The sequence below is a fragment of the Phocoena phocoena genome, chromosome 13, assembly GCF_963924675.1.
Source record: "Phocoena phocoena chromosome 13, mPhoPho1.1, whole genome shotgun sequence".
Classification (NCBI taxonomy): domain Eukaryota; kingdom Metazoa; phylum Chordata; class Mammalia; order Artiodactyla; family Phocoenidae; genus Phocoena; species Phocoena phocoena.
In genome coordinates this window covers 66,332,454-66,353,381 of record NC_089231.1, presented here as the reverse complement: position 1 = coordinate 66,353,381, position 20,928 = coordinate 66,332,454, and the positions used below count along the sequence as shown (strand labels likewise).

Sequence of the window (20,928 nt, the reverse complement as noted above, 5' to 3'; positions counted from 1 at the left end):
TTAAACTCTGTCTCCTAAAGTTCCGGCCTTGTAACTCCCGGACATCCTTCCTTGATTCCTCTTCCTACCCTTTTGGATCTGTGACTTATTTTTGCAATCCTGAAAGTGTTCCTGAATTCTGCTCCCGTGTGCTATTCGCTCCAAAATCCAGCTCCAAAATCCGGCTGCGCTCTCCTCCTCTCCCCACCCAGCCTCTCCATCAGCCCAGGGGAGGCTTCCAGCTCGAGCCTCTCTTCCAGTTTCGGAATGTTGATTTGCTTCGATGTGTAACTGCCTGGCCTGGCCTGCACTGCAGTAACCTCACTGGCATCGCGGCTGTAGCTCATGATCAGCAGAAAATGAAAAGTATCGGCTGTGCATCCCATTTGCATGATGGGATTGGATAAGCACTGCGTTGTCTAACAGCCTCTGTTTCTCTCTCTTTCTCCCCCCCCCACCCCTTTCCTGGCAATTTTATCACCTGTCACCACCTACTTTCTCCTTCCCCCTCCCTTCGTCCCTCCCCCCCGTCCCCCCCCCCCCCCCCGCCATCCTACACCTGCCTGGTGACTACACGTACCTTCCTCCCTGTTCACACGAGGCAGTTCTGACGCTGTCTGCTCCCCCTGTAGTGCCAGGCTTCTGTTGCACAGTTGGCGTGGACTGGAAGTCTCTCACTACTCCGGCGTGCCTCCCCCTCACCACGGACTACTTCCCCGACCGCCAGGGCCTGCAGAATGACTACACAGAGGGCTGCTACGATCTCCTCCCAGAGGCCGACATCGACAGGTCGGTGGCAGAGGAAAGGCGCACAGCTTTTGTTTCTCCCAAGACTGGTTTACAAATCGTTAGTTTCACTTACCACCACGGAAGGGTCATCAGGGCTGGCTTGTGGGGATGAAGCCAAGGACCAGGGGACTCTATGAGTGTCACATGGCCCTGGGCCAGGCATGTCCTGTGAACAGCCGTCTGTCTTTTCAGGAGGGACGAGGAAGGTGTGCAGATGACGGCTCAGCAGGTGTTTGAGGAGTTTGTCTGCCAGCGGCTCATGCAGGGCTACCAGATCATCGTGCAGCCCAGGGCACAGCAGCCCAGCCCCGCTGGCCCGCCCCCGCTGAGCAGCAGCCCGCTCTATGGCCGTGGTGAGCTGTCCTCTTTGGACTGTAGTTTCTCTTCTCTACTAAGTTTGTGCAAGCAGGTTCTCAAGATAGTAGGGAATACATACATTTAGGAGTCATTGTTTTTCAACACACATTTTTTTTCCCTCTAAATCTAACTTTACATGAGAATTAAACTCTCCACTGGGTTCAGAGTTATCTTAAAACTCTCCTTTTAAGGTAGAGGGTATGACCAAGTTCAGGAAGTTCCAGCCTGGCTTGAGCAGTACCTCGGGGTCCCAGGCAGCCAAGCAGGGGCTGAACTGTCAAACTACAGGGTGAATATTCCAGACCCAGGAGCCTGGGTTTATGTCTTACACAGTGCCTGACACAGTAGGTCTTCTCATGTTACCTGAATCTCAAGTTTATACTTGTTGTTTTTTGGGTTTTTTTCCCATTCTGGATTCATGTTCTCTTGTTTGTCACTGCAGCTCAGTGACTTGAGGCCGGGATGGTTTGTCCCTGAGTGGCAGAGGCTAGTGGGCGGTGGAGACTCAGTGGCACCGGCTGAGTGAGAGCTGGGCTCTGGAGGGCTCCTCTGAAACAAATCAGGCAGCGAGAATTACATGCAGGGGCCTGGAACCACACAGCGGCGGTCACTTCCTGGAACCATCACTGAGCATCTGATAGTCCCCTGCTTCCTCCTTGTAGCTAATGAGCTCCCCTCCTCCCTAACCAGCCAGCACCAAACCTCAGGCCATCTTTGGCTTCATTAAAGCTCCTCTGGGGACTTCCCTGGTGGCGCAGTAGTTAGGAATCTGCCTGCCAATGCAGGGGACACGTGTTCGAGCCTGGTCCGGGAAGATCCCACATGCCACGGAGCAGCTAGGCCCATGTGCCACAGCTACTGAGCCTGCGCTCTAGAGCCCGGACCCGCAACTACTGAGCCTGCGTGATGCAACTACTGAAGCCCACTTGCCTAGAGCCTGTGCTCCGCAACAAGAGAAGCCACTGCAATGAGAAGCTCGCACACCGCAACTAGAGAAAAGCCCGTGCGCAGCAATGAAGACCCAAAGCAACCAAAAATTAAAAAAAAATCTCCTCTGGTTAGAGGATCAAAGAAGCGTGGACCTGTTAATGGGAGCTTAGCAGTCCTCCAGTCCAGGCCCTGTTGTTCACGACAAAGCTTTGGATTCCCTCTGGATTTTCTCTAAAAGCCCCTTGTGATATGTATCACGTGATGCCTTTTTTGCACATTGTAGACTGTACTGAATAGTAACCTTTCTGAGTGCCAGGATGATTTCAGCTGCATCTTGTTGTCCTCCACCACAGAAACCACTGTGCCTGGTGTACGACAGTGTGTCTTGATGAATATATGACTGTGTTCATTCATTCGTTCATTAGTATTTTTTCTTTTGGCTCTGTTGGGTCTTCATTGTTGCGCGCGGGCTTTCTCTAGTTGTGGCGAGCAGGGGCTACTCTTCGTTGCGGTGCACAGGCTTCTCATTGCGGTGGCTTCTCTTGTTGTGGAGCACGGGCCCTAGAGTGCATGGGCTTCAGTAGTTGTGGCACGTGAGCTCTAGAGCGCAGGCTCAGTAGTTGTGGCGCACGGGCTTAGTTGCTCCACCACATGTGGGATCTTCCTGGTCCAGGGATCGAACCCGTGTCCCCTGCACTGGCAGGCAGATTATTAACCACTGCGCCACCAGGAAAGTCCTCATTAGTATTTTTTTTTTTTTTTTTTTTTTTGCAGTACACGGGCCTCTCACTGTTGTGGCCTCTCCTGTTGCGGAGCATAGGCTCCGGACGCGCAGGCTCAGCGGCCATGGCTCACGGGCCCAGCCGCTCTGTGGCATGTGGGATCTTCCCGGACCGGGGCACGAACCCGTGTCCCCTGCATCGGCAGGTGGACTCTCAACCACTGCGCCACCAGGGAAGCCCCTCATTAATATTTTTGAAGCTTCTGCTCTGTGGGGGAAAATAACATTAGTCAAACTATGTATACAATTCCACGTTTCAATAACGACCGTGAGGGAAAAATCAGAGGTCTGCGAGAATATTTAATACAGGACCTGATCTGGTCTGGAGAGTCAGGGGCGGCTTCTTTGAGGAGTTGATGTTTGAGCTGCTGCTGTACCTGAAACACATGCAGGAGTTTTTAGTGAGAGAGGAGTGGAGGGCAGGAACAGGTGGGCCAAGCATGCCAGGCAGCAGGGTTAGTATGTGCAAAGGCCCTGTTGGCTGGAAGACCTCGTGAGACTTTCTAGGCACCCGAAAGAAGACTGGCGTGGAGAGCACTGGGAATAAGCCAGCAATGTGGCCGGAGATGTCAGGAGACCCAGGCTGCACAGGCCCACGTGAAGGATTTTGTTCTTATCCCAAGAGCAGTGGGATGAATCTGCTTTTCATGTCAGTGGCTCCATCCAGGTTGCCTACTTCCTTTTCTGTGAAATAGCACTTTATCAGGTGCTACTGAAAATACAAAGACGAACAAGATTTGGGTCCTGGCCTCCTGGAACTTTTGGTTTGTCAGGGTGTGAGACAGAGGCACACAAGGAGCTACATCCAGGGTAGAATTCACCACTGATAGGGTCTGATAGCTTTCTGGAGGAAGTGGCATTTGATGGTGACCTTAAATGATCCCTAGGATTTCGACAGTTGCCCAGGAAGAGAAGGCAGAAGAAGCAACAGGAGCAAATGTTTGGAGAAGGAAATTCGAGCAAATAAGTCTGAAATGTGGTGCAGCAGTGTGGGCGTCATGGGGGCTGAGGGCCGAAAGCTAGGTTGGCCACCCCCGCGGTTGAGGGCCTCAGATGCTGGGTGGCAGCTTGTGCCTGAGGGGAGTGGAGTTCCATTTTAGCCAATTAACATATACTCCGGAACTTTCCTTCACAGAGGACGAGGCATTGGGCTGTTCGGCCAGCTGTTGTAGGCACCCCCCAGGCTCTAACCTCCTGCTGGCTGGTTCAGTAACAGAAAAATCTGCCCACTTCAGGACTTTTTTTTTTTTTTTAAACCAAGAATATTTCTTCTCCATGAAACTGCCCCTGGAAAGAAAGTGTTGCCTCTTTTGTTTCTCCTTTTCTAAATCTACATGGAAGAGAGCAATTGCCTGTTAAAGGAATGACCCTCAACCAGATGGAGGAAATTATTTATTTTTTTCCCTATTAGGCCTTGTGTCCCGAAACCGCCCTGAGGAGGAAGACCAGTACTGGCTGAGCATGGGCAGAACTTTCCACAAAGTCACACTGAAGGATAAGATGATCACAGTGACACGATACCTTCCCAAGTGAGTCCCTTGGGTATTTAAAGTTTTCAGCTCTGTCCTAAATTATGTCAAGCTACTAAGTTATGTTTCTAACACATACTGTCCACATACTGAAATATGTGTATAACACATAATTCAAACCAAGGAGGGTGAGTAATTGGTTTTTCTTTCAGTTACTGTTTTACTCTCTAGGGTTGTATTTTATGGTTGTAGCTCACCTACTTCCAAAAGGAATTTGATCCAGCTTATAATGTTTAGCATGAGTCTTAACATGCCAATTAAAAATAAAGAGTATGAGGCTAGAAGAATGAGAAAGTTTAAGAAGAACTGAGAAATCTCCATTACCAGTTCCCTGGGATGAGTTTTGGTTACTGTGGTCGAGGGTCGAGTGCCAAGGATACTGCTAAGTGTCTTGAGACAGAAAAGGTACAGGAGACTTGGGGGGAGGGGGGGGATCCTTGTTTGGACCTCAGGCCACACCCTTTGTTTTTCAGGTACCCTTACGAATCTGCCCAGATCCACTACACCTACAGCCTCTGCCCCTCCCACTCAGACTCGGAGTTTGTCTCCTGTTGGGTGGAATTCTCGCACGAGCGGCTGGAGGAGTACAAGTGGAATTACTTAGACCAGTACATCTGTTCTGCCGGCTCCGAGGACTTCAGGTCAGAGACCCCGATTTCACTTTCCATCCTCGCCGCCTTGCGTGTGTCCGTATTTTAATGTCTCTGTCCTTTCTCCTGATTGCAAAATGATGCCTGTTTTAGAAGAAAAAAAAGAAAAAGAAAATGGAGGGAAATAGCACATCTACATTGGGTTAAAAACTCAGTGATGAGACGGACATGGATGGTTGTGCAACAGTGTGAATGTACTGAATGCTGCTGAATTGTGCACTTAGAGATCATTAAAGTGGTAAATTTGTTATGTATATTTTACCACATGAAACAGCAAACAACAGCAAAAAACCTGGTGAAGATGTGCTCTTTCTTTAAAAAATATTTATTTATTTATTTGGTTGCACCGGCTCTTAGTTGCAGCAGGTGGGCTCCTTAGTTGTGGCTCATGGGCTCCTTAGTTGCAGCAGACGGGCTTCTTTAGTTGCAGCACATGAGCTCCTTAGTTGTGGCTCTCTGGGTCCATAGTTGCCACACACAGTCTCCTTAGTTGTGGCATGTGAACTCTTAGTTGCGGCATGCATGTGGGATCTAGTTCCCTGACCAGGGATCGAACCTGGGTCCCTGCAATGGGAGTGCGGAGTTTTAACCACTGTGCCACAAGGGAAGTCCCAAAATGTGCTCTTTGGTGGAATGTCAGTGCTCTTCACATTTTCCTGACTGCTTGTGACATCTTTTTTTTTTTTAATTGAAGTCTAGTTGATTTACAATGTTGTGTTAATTTCTGCTGTCGAGCAAAGTGGTTCCGTTATACACATATATACATTCTTTTCTTTTTGTATTCTTTTCCATTATGGTTTATCATAGGACTTTTTAAAAATCGTTTTTCAGCTTTATTGAGGTATAACTGACAAAAATTGTACATATTTAAGGTGTACAATGTGATGGTTTCATATAAATATAGATTTTTTCTTTCTTTTTATTGGAGCATAGTTGATTTACAATGTGTGTTAGCTTCTGCTGTACAGCAAAGTGAATCAGTTATACATATACATATACCCACTCTTTTTTAGATTCTATTCCCATGTAGGTCATTACAGAGTACTGAATAGAGTTCCCTGTGCTACATAGTAGGTTCTTATTAGTTATCTGTTTTATATATAGTAGTGTGTATATGTCAATCCCAGTCTCCCAATTTGTCCCTCCCCGCCCCTTTCCCCCTTGGTAACCATAAGTTTGTTTTCTACATCTGTGACTCAATTTCTATTTTATAAATAGGTCTATTTGTACCATTTTTTTTTTTTAGATTCCACATATAAGTGATATCATATGATATTTGTCTTTCTCTGACTTACTTCATTCAGTATGACTATCTCTAGGGCCATCCATATCCCTGCAAATAGCATTATTTCACTGTTTTTTTATTATCATAGGATATTGAATATAGTTCTCTGTGCTATACAGTAGGACCTTGTTGTTTATCCATTCTATATATAAAAGCTTTGTGACGTCTTGTTTTTATTTTATTTTATTTTATTTTTTTGGCCATGCTACGAGGCATGCAGGATCTTAGTTCCCTGACCAGGGATTGAACCTGGGCGCACAGCAGTGGAAGTGCCGAGTCCTAACCAGTGGACCACCAGGGAATTCCCTGTGACATCTTGTTTTCAATTTTTCATTTTTATGCATGATTTATGGTTGTGATGATAAAAGGCCACAGCGGCACTGGGCCTGGGTGCACAGAAGCATTCTGACGTCTCTGGGATAGAAAGTAAAAGCAGCCTTGGAGTTCTTCCCTCTCAGCCTGCGTGAGATGCAGCATCAGATGAGCACGTGCTCCTGGGCAGATGGACGCTTGCACACTCACTCCCGGGGGCGTGGGTGTTGAGATGAGATGCTTACTGGGGTGCTTTTATCATCTACTTTTTCTCACCACCACCCCTTTTCCCCTCTGGCCCTCTGTAGCTTAATTGAGTCTCTGAAGTTCTGGAGGACCCGCTTCCTGCTGCTGCCAGCCTGTGTCACCGCCACCAAGCGCATCACGGAGGGCGAGGCCCACTGTGACATCTACGGGGACAGGCCTCGGGCAGACGAGGAGGAGTGGCAGCTCCTGGATGGCTTCATCCGATTCGTGGAGGGCCTAAACCGGATCCGCCGGCGGCACCGCTCCGATCGCATGATGCGGGTGAGGCACCACAGACCCCTTGGGGGCTGGGCCCGGTCTGGGATGCAGGGACCGTCTCCTCCTGTGTCTGAGGCCTCTCGCCGGCCAGTTTCTTTACTCCACAGCTGCCCAGCATTTATCTTCAGTCCAAAGAAGTGGGTTCTCCTCCAGAGCAGGGTGGAGCAGGGTACACAGCCAGCCACCGGGCTGGGGCCACGCATCTGACCTGAGGATACAGTCCTTTGTGAGCTCCCCACTGGGGACCCGGCGTCAGGCACAGTTGCTTATGTGACTGGATTGCTGGTGCTGGATTGCTGGATAGAAACTCGCTCAAGAGGGTGACAGCAGCAATGTCACTTGTAGTGTTTCCTGCACCCTTGGGCCTTCATTCAACCGCTCACTCCCCAGTGAGGACGCTGAGGCTCGTGGGGGTGATGGGATGTGTCTGAGGACACCAAGCTAATAAAGGGCTGATCTGGGGTGATTTCAGAGTGTGTGTGTGTGTGTGTGTGTGTGTGTGTGTATGTGTGTGTGTACACATAACAGCTCTGTGAATTTTACAAATGTATAGATTCACATAACCACCCCCCCCACCACAAGCAGGACATGGAATAGTTCCATCAGTGCAAAAAAACTCTCACACTACCCTTTAGAGTCACACTGTCCCCCCATCTCTAACCCCTGGCAGCCACTGGTCTGTCCTCCATCACTATACTGTTGTCTTTTCCAAATATCCTATAAGTGAAATCATACGATACGTAACCTTTCGAGGCTGCTTTCTTCCACTCAGCATAATGCCTTTGGGGTTCATCCAACTTGTCGCTGAAATCCACGGTTCATTCCTTTCCATTGCTGAGTAGTGTTCCATCATCAGCCATGTTTTTATTTTTTGTTTTTAACCTCAAGTTCAGTGTTCTTTAACCCAGGCCAGCTGCCTCTCGTACACAGCATCATTTCTGGGAGAGCTTATGAAGTGGAAAGAACCTTAGTTTTTTTTTTTTTTTTTTTTTTTTGCGGTATGCGGGCCTCTCACTGTTGTGGCCTCTCCCGTTGCGGAGCACAGGCTCCGGACGCGCAGACTCAGCGGCCATGGCCCACGGGCCCAGCCGCTCTGTGGCATGTGGGATCTTCCCGGACCGGGGCACGAACCCATGTCCCCTGCATCGGCAGGTGGACTCAACCCCTGCGCCACCAAGGAAGCCCAGAACCTTGGTTTTGAAGTCAGTTAACTGGAGTTTGAATTCCAGCTGCAGTGCGATTTGGGATAAGTTACTTCACTTCTCTGAGACTTAGCTTCTTTTTCCATAAATTAGATGTGATGTTATTTACAAGGAAATCCTTGAGCCGTTGATTGAGAATAAAATGAGATGCTATACGTAAACCGCCTCAAGGAGGCAGTGTGTTTTGAGTCCACAGCTATTTGGGACCTTCAGTTCAAGCAAAAAGCCATTTCCTGGCATTTCCTGATCCTGAGACCCCGTCTTCCCTAACTGCACTGATGGGCCCCCAGAGCCTGAGGCACAGCAGACGCAGCAGCATCTGATGGCCTGTCTCCTCCTCTGTGCTTTAGAAAGGGGCCGCCATGAAAGGCTTGCAGATGGCTGGGCCCATCCCTACCCACTCCCTCGAGTCGACCGGCCCCCCGGTTGGGAAGAAGGGAACCTCAGCTCTGTCTGCCCTGCTGGAAATGGAAGCCACTCAGAAGTAAGTACCTGGTGGACAGAGACTCGTTCCCATCCCCCAGGCCCCAGTGCTGTGAAATGTGACTTCTGTCTACCAAGGAGCCAGTAACTGACAAAAAGACACATATGTGAAAAGAAAGCTAGGTTAATACCTGGTAAGTGTCGAATGTCATGAAGTAGGTCAGAAGTTAAAAACTTGCAGTCTGGGACTTGATTTGAACTACAGATACAGTTGGTTTGGTCCACAAGGTGGTTTTTTATTTGGTTGGTTGGTCTTTTGTTTGTTTTGTATTTTTAATAGACTTTCTTTTTTAGGGCAGTTTTAGGTTCAAGGCAAAATTGAATGGAAGGTACAGAGAGTTCCCATCTACACCCTGTCCCTGCACATTATCCACATCCCTCACTGAACCGTACATTTGTTACAATCGATGGACCTGCATTAACACATCATAGTCACCCAAAGAGCACAGTTTATTTACATCAGGGTTCACTCTTGGTGTTGCACATTCTATGGGTTTAAACAAACTTATAATGACATGTAGCCACCGTTATAGAGTAGTTAACATTGCCCTAAAAACACAAAATACTTTTTAAATATTTGAGCCAAATTTTTTTCGTTTGAAGATTTCATATAAAAATCTTGATTTCTTAATGAATTCTTACATGAAAAAATATATAACATGGTTATATTGTATAAAAAATATAGATAATGTAATACGAAATTATATTATGGGTAATATGTAAAATCCAACTTTGCTCGAAGTGGTGGAGGCTCAGTTACCACTGGGTCCACGTTCAAGCCCAGCCACGATGGGCTGGCACTTTAGGTGGACTACTGCCCCTGGTTTACTGTAGAACCAGCACGCCGTCTGCTCTTGAACTTGTCTTGGCCCCTCAGACAAGGGCCACCTGACCAGCTTCTCTAGGCATTTGAGTGTGTGGTCCCTTTGTAAACAGTAGGTGCTGCAGCTCTTAGGACCCCCATGGGACCACATCTTGCTTTGGGAGGGCAGGGACAGTGTCACAGGAGGTAGGATTTAAGATGTCCTTGTAGAAAGGGATGCATTTATATGGGGGGTAGGGGGAGGACTTGGGGAAAAGGGGAAAACATTGCCACGAGCAGGTGGGACCTACTCTGGGAGGCCTTCCCTGCCCCCTCCAGCCTTCCAGGCAGATCAGATCCCTGCTGTACTTCCTGGTGTCTGTCTGGTGAGGGGGTCCGTGCCATGCCCACAGGAGCCCAAATATGTTAAGCTTTCAGAAGGTAACATGAGTGAGTCCGAGGCCCAGTGGGAGATGCAGTTGCAAAGACAGCATGGGAAATCGGATTCCAGGCTGTTCTTATACATTCTCATAGCAAGAGCGACTCTTTGAAAGTTTATTTTAATGGAAAATTTCAAACAGATTAAAAAAAAGTAGACTCGTGTAATAAATCCCTGTTTACCCATCACCCAGCTTCAATGATTATCAACTCACAGCCAATCTTGTTTCATTTATATCCTGCTTGCTCACATCTTCCTTTTTATTTCTTATGAAATCCCAGACATCACACCCCTTTGTCTATAATATTTCAGTGTGCATCTCTGAAAGATAAGTACTCCTAAAACAAAACTGTAATACCATAATTTACCTAAAAAGTCACAGCAGTTCCTTAATATCATGTAATATTCATTCAGCATTTTTGGCAGAAGTGGTGTTTGCAGAAATGGGTCCTGCGTACAGGAAGGCCTGGTGGGTGGGCCCAGGAGGCAGAGGCCTCACTAGTCCAGGCAAGAGGCAGAAGAGGCTAGAGGGTGAGGATGGGATGGAGAGGAAGGGATGCAGAGAGAGAAGGGAAGAGCGTGGCCATGGTGACAGGGGAGCAGATGAGAGGAGGAGAGCTGGGGTAGGTCGGGCTCATTACTGAGGGCGCTGGGGCCTCCAGAAAATACCTTTATCTGACCAAGGAAAGACCCCAGAACTCCACCTGGCAGGTTGTCCCTGTAGCTAATCACAGACCTTTCCTGCTGGAAAAAAGAACAAGGAACATATGTTGCTGGGAGGGGTGTGAAGTTGGGTGCAGGGGAATCTTATTTTAATGTGTCAGTGAGTCATCGTTCAGTGCACCCCAAGGAGCCTCTTTCTGCTCAGACTTGAAGAGGACAGGTACTTTGGGGTGGTAGTGTCCCTGGGTGTGTGTGGGGAACTCAGCTGACCCCACAGCAGGAGGCAGGACAGATGACCGCTCCTGGGTGATGTGGTGTGATTTCTCAGAGCCGGAGGCCGAGCAGAGGGAGCGAGACCTTTACATGACGTTTGCTCACACAGCATTTTTTACTTTGTGTTTTTCTTTATTGTTTTGCTACACCAAGCAGATCCAATTTTATTATGGAAAACTGTTATAGCCATATGAAGAAGAGTTTCAGAAGTTTCACCCGTAGTCCTGTCATCTTACCACGCGTGTCTGTTTCCTCCATTTCCCCTGGGTCTTTACCTGGAGACGTGCACCTGTTGTCAGGCTCTCGTGGGAGGCAGAGGTCCCAGGAGCGTGGCTGTGGGCAGTCTGGGCTGCAGGTGCCAGTCCGCAGCTCTGCGGCTCCTGTTAGATGGGGATAAACTGATGTCGGGGAGTCAGAGCGGGGAGAGAGCCCACGTAGCAACTGTTGCAGCCTCTGGGAAGAAGGTAGCGTGCCCCATGCGTGTTCTCACGTGTGGGCTTGCACAGTATAGTTAGTCCTTTTGTGACATCCCCTCTCCTGAACCGTGAGACAAGGAACCTCTGAGGGCAAGGACGGGTCCTACTTGTCTCTGAATCCCCGACTCCTAGTCCACGGGTCAGCACATAGATGGCAGCTCAGTACATGGGGGTTGTCATGTGCATCAGACGAGGGGACCCTGGGGGGCAACCGAGGCTTCCTGCCACCACCGTCCCAGCCACGGTCTAGGCCACAGCCCCCAGGAGGCGCAGGAGAACGTCCCAGTGTGTGTTTGCGGATGAGGCCCAGAGGAACACACCACGATGTGGTACAGAGACAGTGCTCTGTACGTGGACCAGGCAGAGTCAGGCTCTTAGTCTGCTTTTCTTATATGAATTACACCTCAGAGTACCCAAGTGATTGGTGCAGGAGGCGTCTCTCTCTGATATTCCAGCTAATGGGTCCAGAAGGAGCACTGGAACATTACCACATGTGGGCTCTGATGCGCTCACGGACCTAGCAGAGATCACCAGTGACCGCTCACATTGCCAGATGCTGTGGGCCTCCATGTAGAAGCACACAACACACTGAGGAAGAATTACTGCCCCATCAAACCTAAATGTGCTCAAACCTCTAAATATAATTTCTAGTGCTCAGGAAGTATGGGGCGCAGAGGAACACGGTAAACAGTAAAGGGATATGATCAGCATATCCAGACTGTAAATTTACAGGACGAGTGAGCTACTTTCTTCCACAAATAAATTGCAGGGAGATGGAGGGATGAGTGGAGCTTTTAGCTTAAAGAATACTTGAGAGACATAACTGACTGCATTGTAGGGATTTTAACTGAATCCTGTTTTGAACAAACACAGTAAAATCATTTTTTAAAAAAATTTATTTATTATATTTGGATCTTCGTTGCTGCATGTGGGCTTTCTCTAGTTGCAGTGCGTGGGCTTCTCATTGCGGTGGCTTCTCTTGTTGCAGAGCACGGGATCTAGGTGCACCGGCTTCAGTAGTTGTGGCTCGCGGGCTCTAGAATGCAGGCTCTGTAGTTGTGGCACACGGGCTTAGTTGCTCTCTGGCATGTGGGATCTTCCTGGACCAGGGATTGAACCCGTGTCCCCTGCATTGGCAGGCAGATTCTTAGCCACTGAGCCATCAGGGAAGTCCTAAAATCTTTTAAAGATACAATATATACTGAAGTGTTTATAGATGAAGTAATAGCATGTGTGAGTTTTGCTTCCAAATAATCGGGTGGATAGGGATAGATGAAACAAGATTGGCTCTATCAATAAATAATTCTGGGGTCCAGGTAGATAAGAGTTCGATTACATTATCCTCCTTATTTTCATATGGGTTTGAAAATTTTCCATGACAAAAACCAAAAAGAGAGAGTGTAACAGGTTACTATGGAAACTGATTTTTAATCTCCGATATGAGGTTACTTCACCATCAGTAAGAGATGTGTCAGGATTTAAGATGAGGGAAATGTCACAAATTGGCTTCCCAGGGAAACGGATGGAGACAGAATTTAGTCGTGGGCTCAGCCCCCGTGGGAGGGAGGGGGCGGAAGGCGGAGGGGACAGAGGAAGAAGCTGAGATGCAGGAAAGCCCAGTGATGGCCTCGAGCAACTCCCTCAAGCCCTGGAGCTAGAGCCACATTTGGAGATGAGCCGGGTTGGACCAACAGGGCCAGGCCTTTACACCCCTTGGTGATGGTTCACTGTCCACAGGCAGCCCAGGGAGGGGCTCGGGCTCTGCAGCTGGGCCGTCTCTGGAGGGGGACAACATGCCCAGCTCCCGTGTCAGCAGGGCCACGGCAGAGGGTCTGGGTGGCGCCTCGAAGTTCCCACCATGAGAAGTGTGTGTTATGGTAACAATGAAGCACTTTAGACTGTAATGTGAGCCTCCTGGAACTTACCAAATAAAAATTCAGTGGTATATTAAAACAGTCTAATTTGGGGGTAGCATTTAAGTTACCATAGTTCATGGCTTATCTTAGTACGGAAAAAAAAATTAGGAAAATATATGTGAAAGTAGGCATTTATGGATACCAGAACTGAGATGGGAGGAGATGTCATAAGAAAACCATAGTTGTCTTGTGTCTGAGATAAATGCCTGTTAGATTAGTGTGTGGCATTTTTTGGGGGGTGGGGAGGGCTCAAGTGTGTGCATTTGCAAGATTAACGGATCTTCAAAATGTATAAAGAGTCGACACATTTCACCCTGTTTAGTTAATGCGGAATGGTAACGCAGCCCTAACGTTCAGAATGTGCTTCTGCTGGTATATTTAATAAAAACGGAGAAAAAGTTTCTCCCAGAGAGTTAAAAAAAAATGGTGTTCATGGACAGAGTCACTCAAACCATGTCACTTGCCTTTTCAAAGTAATACATAAGCCCAGGTGCTGCCAAGAGGCTTTCAAAATTGAGCTGTTTTCTGATTTTCCGTGGCAGCTGGTGATTGTTCAGGACAATGAATGAAATTAAGGGCACCACGTAGGGCCTGAGGATTAACAAAGCGGAAGAGCGTGTTTCGAAGGTGCTGGCAACAGAGCTGCCTTCGCTTCGTTGTGGTTAACGTGGGTCCTTCCCCAGGGGGCTCTGAGCAAGGACCGCCCTGTGTTTTCCCCCCTTGCAGGTGCCTGGGAGAACAGCAGGCGGCGGTGCATGGGGGCAAGAGCTCCGCACCCCCAGCCGAGAGCAGCGGCGTAGCCATGACTCCCACCTATGTGGACAGCCCACGAAAGGTAAAGGAGCCCCTCCGGCGGGCGGCTGGCGTGTGCGCTCAGGGACCCGGTATGGAGGGTAACGCAGCCCATGAGTCCAGGACTAAGTGTGCTGAGGATTTGGAGGAACCCTTTACAGCACTGCTATTTTGATGCAGGGACTTGCCTGCTCACGGTTGTAAGGACGCTAACTGCTAGATGAAAGCGGGTGTAAATCAGTCAAGCTAAACTCTATCTATCCGAGATCTGGCTCAAGCTGTGACACTGGCCTCTGGTTTTCTTTCAGCCCCATCTTCAGCCCTCCTGGTGGCGGGAGGGAGGTAGAAAATGACTGAAGCGGCTTCTGGGAGAGCTCACTGTTTGGTGAATGAAATTCCCATCAGTTTGCTTAGACTTCTAAGAAGTAGTCAGACGGGAGCATCCTGGGAGACGGAAACCAAAACCTGAGGCTTTGGCCTCTATACGGAATAGCAAGTACAGTAGAGGAGCTGAAAGCTCCACAGGTCAGGCTTGTTGTAGCTTTTAAGACCAATAGATGTGTCTCTGCCAACTCCTTCTCCTTGGAAATTCAGAATCTGATATCGTTCTGATGTGGCAGGGTGAGCTGGCCACACATTCTCTTACCTGGTCTCTCTCACTCGGAAATGAAGGAGATTCAATAGATGTATTTTATTTTTCAGCATTGTGGTCAACTTGTATATCCATCTGCATATTTATTTATTTTACTTTCACATCGTGAAAATTTCCCCATGTCATTATTTCTCCAAAGTTTGATTTTAAAAAATAACTATATAATATTTCATCATATGATTAGACCTTTTGTTAATAACTTCATTTTTTGTTAAAAAAGGTGGTTTCAGATTTTTAAAAATAGTTTTTGGCAATCATTCCATAAGTTTGTATAGTTATTCTGCAGTGTATCAAAATTACAAGTAATACTGCAAACATCCTTGCACATAATTATTTGATCACATCTCTGATTGTTTCTACAGGGTAAGTTCCTAGAATTAGACTTCTAGGATGGAGGGATTAAAATCTGAGAAAAAGTAGCAACTGAGGCTGCAGGCAGTGTGTAGCATCCATAGGCCAGAGACAGCAAGCCTCAATAAATATTTTAGGCTTTGTGGGCTGAGAGGGAAGATCAAGGCTATTGTGTGGGCTCTTCTGTAACCATTTAAAATCTTAATGGTTCTCAGCTCACAGGCTGGAATAACCAGGTGACTGGATTAGGCTGTAGGCTGTCGTTTCCGCAAACCCAGCTCTAAGGCAGTGACTCTAGGTACAGTCTCAAGGATAGTCTGTGCGTCAAGAATGACCTGTTGGTGAAGAAAGTCTTTTCACCTGTCCTCACTCATGGGTACATCATCTCAGCAGCGTTAGCACCTCTGCTTCTGTATGTTCTGGCAGAGAAGGGACGCAAATAGAACGTGAGAACACACAAGTGCCTGTGTGCTGTTCACTAGCTGTTACGTCCACCCACTGCTGTCTTTGAGGATTAGAAACAGTGCGGGGGACAGTACTGAGAAGTACAGAAATTACAGAACCACAAGCATTATGGTTAAAATACACCAACAGCCAAATAGGAGATCGTGGTCTAGAACACTCCCTTCATCTTCCAGCTGGACACTGAAATCCATGTGGATAGCCATCGGTCTGCTGGGTGTAGATTCCCAAGTGGTCCAGGAGAAGCAGAGGTGTTAGGAGATGGCCCAGCACTCTCCAGGCAGCAGCTGTGTCAGGATGCGTAGAGGGTACCCAAGTGTGCATCTCCGCAGACATGCATTTCCTCAGCTTGTTACTTGAGCTCGTAGTGGCTGATGGGCGTGGCAGCAGTCCTGGTAAAATGGACACCGAAATACTTCAGTGATTCTACTTTTAGAATTTAAAAAGTTTTAGGAAAGCAGGGACCTTCAGGTGTATCAAGTGGCATTTCCGAATTTCAGTGATAATAAAGCATAAAAAGTAAAAAGATTTTGAAGGGACAAGAGGACACTTCTTGACCTTAAGAAAGAGGGAGGGAGTGGGTCTTTGGAAAAGTTCTCTCTGTCATTTATGTTTCAAGTACACGGCAGCTTGAACCCCACAAGAATAGGGTGGGGAGGGGAAGGCTGCTTCAGGAGCCCCTCCCGGGGACTGCATATGATTTTGTTACACAACCAGTGGGGGAGAAGGTATTGCTGCTCCTGTGTCCCCAGGTTGCTCAGAAAATTAAACAAGAACTTTTCCTGCATAATGTATCCAAAATACCATCACTTTCAATATATGATCTATATAGAAAATAAAAAACAAAAAACAAAAAACTTCTCCTGCAGTGAATCCTCTTCTCCCATCTGGCTGCCATGTTACAGGCGGAAACGCAAACGTCAGGCCTCCGTGCGTCTCCCAGAGGCCTCCTGGTCACCCAGCCAGGCGGGAGGCCAGGACGCTGCCCCCAATCCTGCCCCATGCGCCCCTCTGCAAGCTGCCCTGCGGCCTTCTCCTCCCTTCGGCATAGGTCTGAGGATGTTCAGAGCTATGTGGGAGGAAGCAAGCAGCCAAGCCAGGCTCTGATGAGATCTGAGGCGCTTGGACACACCTTCTCCCCCAGGTGCTGGCTCCCACCCCACTGGGATATTCTGCCCAGGAAGGTGTGAGTTTCTGCTAATGCTTTGCATTTGGATATTTTCCTCCTGGGTGGATCTCTCTCTCTTTCTCTCTCTCTCTCCCTCTCTTTTTTTTTTTCCCTTTCCCCTCATGTGCCCTTCTTTCTCTCCTTCCCTCCTTGTTTTGTTTTTTGCTCTCGTCCCCCCCTCCTTCCCCGATGGTTCGCTGCTGGGCCACGTTCCGTCCCTCCGCCCCCTCGCACCTGCTGCCGCTTCCTGCCGCTCTGACCTCAGGACGGGGCCTTCTTTATGGAGTTTGTCCGCAGCCCACGCACAGCATCGTCCACCTTCTACCCGCAGGTCAGTCCAACCCCAGGGCCCCGAGGCCCGTGCATGCCTGTCCGTCGCAGAAGCCGCGACCTGGCCTTCAGCTCGGCTCTGAACGCGTGGAATTGGGCCGAAGCCGAGTTTGAGGGGCAGTTGAAACTGAATTCAGTCTCAGAGGTGCATTTCCTTTCTTGGTGTTTGTGGTGACACAGGGGGATGAGGAGATTAACGTCAGAAAACACGCTGGCACGTGTGGCTTAATGTGTTCCCGTCTTTGTCATGTGTTGCCACTGACTCCTGGCCACGGGGCAGCATCTTCCTATTTAGGTGTTTTTGGCCATATGACATAAGCAACATGATACATGCTGACTTAAGGACAGAACTCTTATTTTTTTCTTCCTAGTACAAGCAGATAAATTTATAGCAGTGCGGCAGGAAGTGGTGAAAAACAGAGCAAGCAATTACTACCAGGCATGTGCTTTGTCATAGACTGAGGGTGTGCGTCCCTGGGCAGCTTGCCTCTGGACTGTCCTGAACTCGCGTGTCACATAAAGGGTTTGGACCCATCTCAAGGGGCTTCCAAGCCTTAAAACTCTTCACTTACTATGTGCCAGGCTCATGGTATTATTTCATCTCATCCTCACAGCGTAGCCTATGAGTTAAGCAGAAGTTTTATCCCAGTTCTACAGATGGAGAAATTGAGGGCCAAAGAACTTGTGCTTCACACAGTACAGGGTTGAGCTGGGATTTAAATCAAGACCAAGATGCTTGATTCATTACCCCCACCCCATAATTAGCATCGGTCATTGCTGTGCTGACAGATCTTGGTGAAGAGAACCTGGGCTCCCTGCCCTTTATTGAGGCCCCTGAGTATATGTGATTGACCTGGTCACAGAGATTTGAAAGGGAGGAGAGGGTTTATGCAGAGCAGGGCAGGCTCAGGAGGACAGATGTGGGAGGTTCGGGGCAAAGGTTTAGGAACCCTTATTTGGTGGAAGTGAGAAAACCAACATGGATTGAGGACCTGCTCCGCCAGCTACTGTGCAAAGGGCTTTGCAAACAGCCTGTGAGTCCATGAGGTACATGTATTATCACCCCATTTTCCAGATGAAGAAACTGAGGCTTAAGTATGTTGCCTGGTCAAAGGGCCCGGAACTAGCAAGTGGCAGAGCCCCTCCACTGTTCTGTAGTTCACACTGGTGTCTTCCCTTTCTTGGGAGGCCAGAGGGCATCTTGGGTCTGTGCTGGGCTCTTCCCAGTGAAAGCGTGACCCTGGGCAGGTCCCCATTGGGGCCTCTGAGTCCTAATCCAGCAATCACCATCCGTAGGAGGCAACCTGTCCTTGTGGATTAAAACAGACTCCGGTTGGAGTTTTTAACCTTTTACTTTTTAACAATAGACCCTCTTGTGAAAAGCTTCAGACTTAGATTAGAACTTAACCTAAGAAAAATCAACAGAGCGGGAGAGAATTGTTTTATACATCCTATAATACTCCACACAGGTTCACGTGGTGGAATTCACTGGAAGAACAGAAGTGGATAAGTTCCTGGAATTGGAAACAGCAAACAGAGATGAGGAGTTTATGTTACCCACCATTAAAAAAAAAACGATCCCATGTAAGATGTAGTAAGGGAGCGCTCTGTACTGACATGAAGTTAAATTGAGCTGTGCTGAGTGCCGTGGGAGATACAGGGATGAACACGACACCCTGTGGATGTTGCTTGTTTGATGTCTGTTCCCCCCTCCTCACCCCCAGAGGGTGAGCACCATGAGGGCAGGGGAAGTTTGTTTTTTGGGGTTTTTTTTTTGTTTGTTTCTTTTTCAAATTCTTTTCCCATTTAGGTTGTTACATAATATTGAGCAGAGTTCCCTGTGCTATTCAATAGGTCCTTGTTGGTTATCTATTTTAAATATAACAGTGTGTACATGTCAGTCGCAAACTTCAGGGGAGGGTTTTGATGAGGGGTGATATTCCTTCCTTCTCTGATGATATAAACCTTGGAAAACATCCTGGCTGTGGGACTGGGGTTATTCTCCAGCTCTGCAAGGTATATGGGATTCTGTCATGAGTGCTTTTACAAGGCCTCTCTGTGCCCGGATGGTGCTGGGTGGCTGGAGGCCAGGAGCCCTGCTTAACCCACCTCGTCTCCAGGTGGGACACTGGCCTCAATGCACAGCTGAGGGCTGGGCTGGCGGGTCCTGCTGTGTCCTGGTGGCTGGTTGTCCTCCAGCAGGAGCAAGCAGGGCTCTGACAGGCATGGGGTTGGGGGCCATGCGGGCACGTGTTGTGGTTGATGCTCATCTCAGAGGCGTCCTTGGGAAAGGTCCCTCCCTCAGCTTCTCCCACAGCTTTGGGCCTGTGGGAAGGTGGGAGGAGAAGGGGTTGGTGTTGCTGCTGACGGTTGTTGGTTTGTTTGTTTAATTAACTAAATGCCAAACTTTATTTGGATTTCACTGGTTTTTCTGTGAACGTCCTCTCTGTTCCAGGGTCCAATCCGGGGCACCATGTTGCATTTAGCTGCCATGTCTCCCCAGTCTCCTCTGGTCTGTGACATTTTCTCAGTCTTTTCTTGTTATTTGGGTTGGGTTTTTTTTTTTTTTTTTTTTAATGACCTTGATGGTCTGGAGGAGTCCTGGCCAGATATCCTATAGAAAGTCTCCAAATCTGGGTTGGTTTGATGTTTTTCTCATGGCGAGACGGGAGTTATAGGTTTTTGAAAAGAATCCTCAGAGGTGAAGTACCCATCTCATCACATCCCATGGAGGTCCACAAGGTCCACACAACATCATTGGTGATGTGAACCGTCATCGCTTGGTGACGTGGTACTTGCCAGCTGTCTCCACTGTGAAGCTGCTGTTTCCCCTTTCCATACTCTGGAAGCAGGTCACTAAATCTAGCCCACTCCAAAGAGGAGACAGGAGATTAAACTCACCTCTGGAAGGTCCCATCTGCACAGGTTTAATAGGGTCCTTCTGTAAGGAAGGTTTTGAATGAGGTTCCTAAGACAAAACCCATCCCAGACCAAGCACCTCCCTCTGATTGGCTCTTTTCAGCTCTCCGTGTGAGACAACGGCGGTTCTGTCCATCTCTTTGTCTGTCTTTTTCCCACTGGTCTTATTCCAAAAAGTTTCTTCGGGTGGATTATGGAAATAAATGCAACCTCCAGAATAAAAACGTGACTAGATGGGGAAATTCAGGAAAAGAAAAAATAAGACAGGACATCCTACGAGGTCTTATAACGTACTTAGAGTTTCCTGCTAAATTCAGCTCTGCACTTCCTGGTAGCCAAAGAAAAGTGGGAAACATCTGTTCCAGGATTCAGAGTGGTCATGAGATAAAGACAAACCAGTTGTTGGGGAGAAGCATAACTTTTCCTGGTATTAAGATCTGAGCAAAATGCCTTTCTCTGTGGCCTCTTTTTTATTTTTTTATTTTTTAAATATTCGTTTATATAGGCTGCACTGGGTCTTAGTTGTGGCACACAGGATCTTCACTGAGGCATGTTTAGTTGCAGCATGCAGGCTCTTAGTTGTGGCATGCATGTGGGATCTAGTTCCCCGACCAGGGATTGAACCTGGGCCCCCTGCATTGGGAGTGCAGAGTCTTACCCACTGGACCACCAGAGGAGTCCCATCTGAGCAGCCTCTTGAAAGATGGACGTTGTGTGATATGGAGCAGGGGAGGGGCAGATCTGGCCCACCATCTGCTTTTGTCAATAAAGTTTTATCAGGACAAAGCCACACCCCTTCATTTACATCATTGATGGCTGCTTTTGTGCTTTTTCACTTATACAGAAACTGTATAAGTTTCAAC

At 48.1% G+C, this 20,928-nt stretch overlaps 1 protein-coding gene across 8 annotated transcripts in view; it reads left to right on the top strand.

Annotated features, from left to right (window-relative positions):
* DEPDC5 (DEP domain containing 5, GATOR1 subcomplex subunit) overlaps positions 1 to 20,928 on the top strand; it is a 91,084-nt gene that overhangs the window by 48,932 nt on the left and 21,224 nt on the right. For 3 of the 8 annotated variants that reach the window (XM_065890540.1, XM_065890542.1, XM_065890537.1), the window contains 8 exons: positions 585 to 768; positions 961 to 1,121; positions 4,248 to 4,365; positions 4,839 to 5,006; positions 6,921 to 7,140; positions 8,690 to 8,823; positions 14,118 to 14,226; positions 17,082 to 17,147. In XM_065890540.1, the coding sequence (XP_065746612.1) occupies positions 585 to 768; positions 961 to 1,121; positions 4,248 to 4,365; positions 4,839 to 5,006; positions 6,921 to 7,140; positions 8,690 to 8,823; positions 14,118 to 14,226; positions 17,082 to 17,147 (1,160 nt within the window). The remainder of the gene's footprint in view (positions 1 to 584; positions 769 to 960; positions 1,122 to 4,247; positions 4,366 to 4,838; positions 5,007 to 6,920; positions 7,141 to 8,689; positions 8,824 to 14,117; positions 14,227 to 17,081; positions 17,148 to 20,928) is intronic. The other 5 variants (XM_065890545.1, XM_065890539.1, XM_065890544.1 and 2 more) reach the window with 3 other exon arrangements.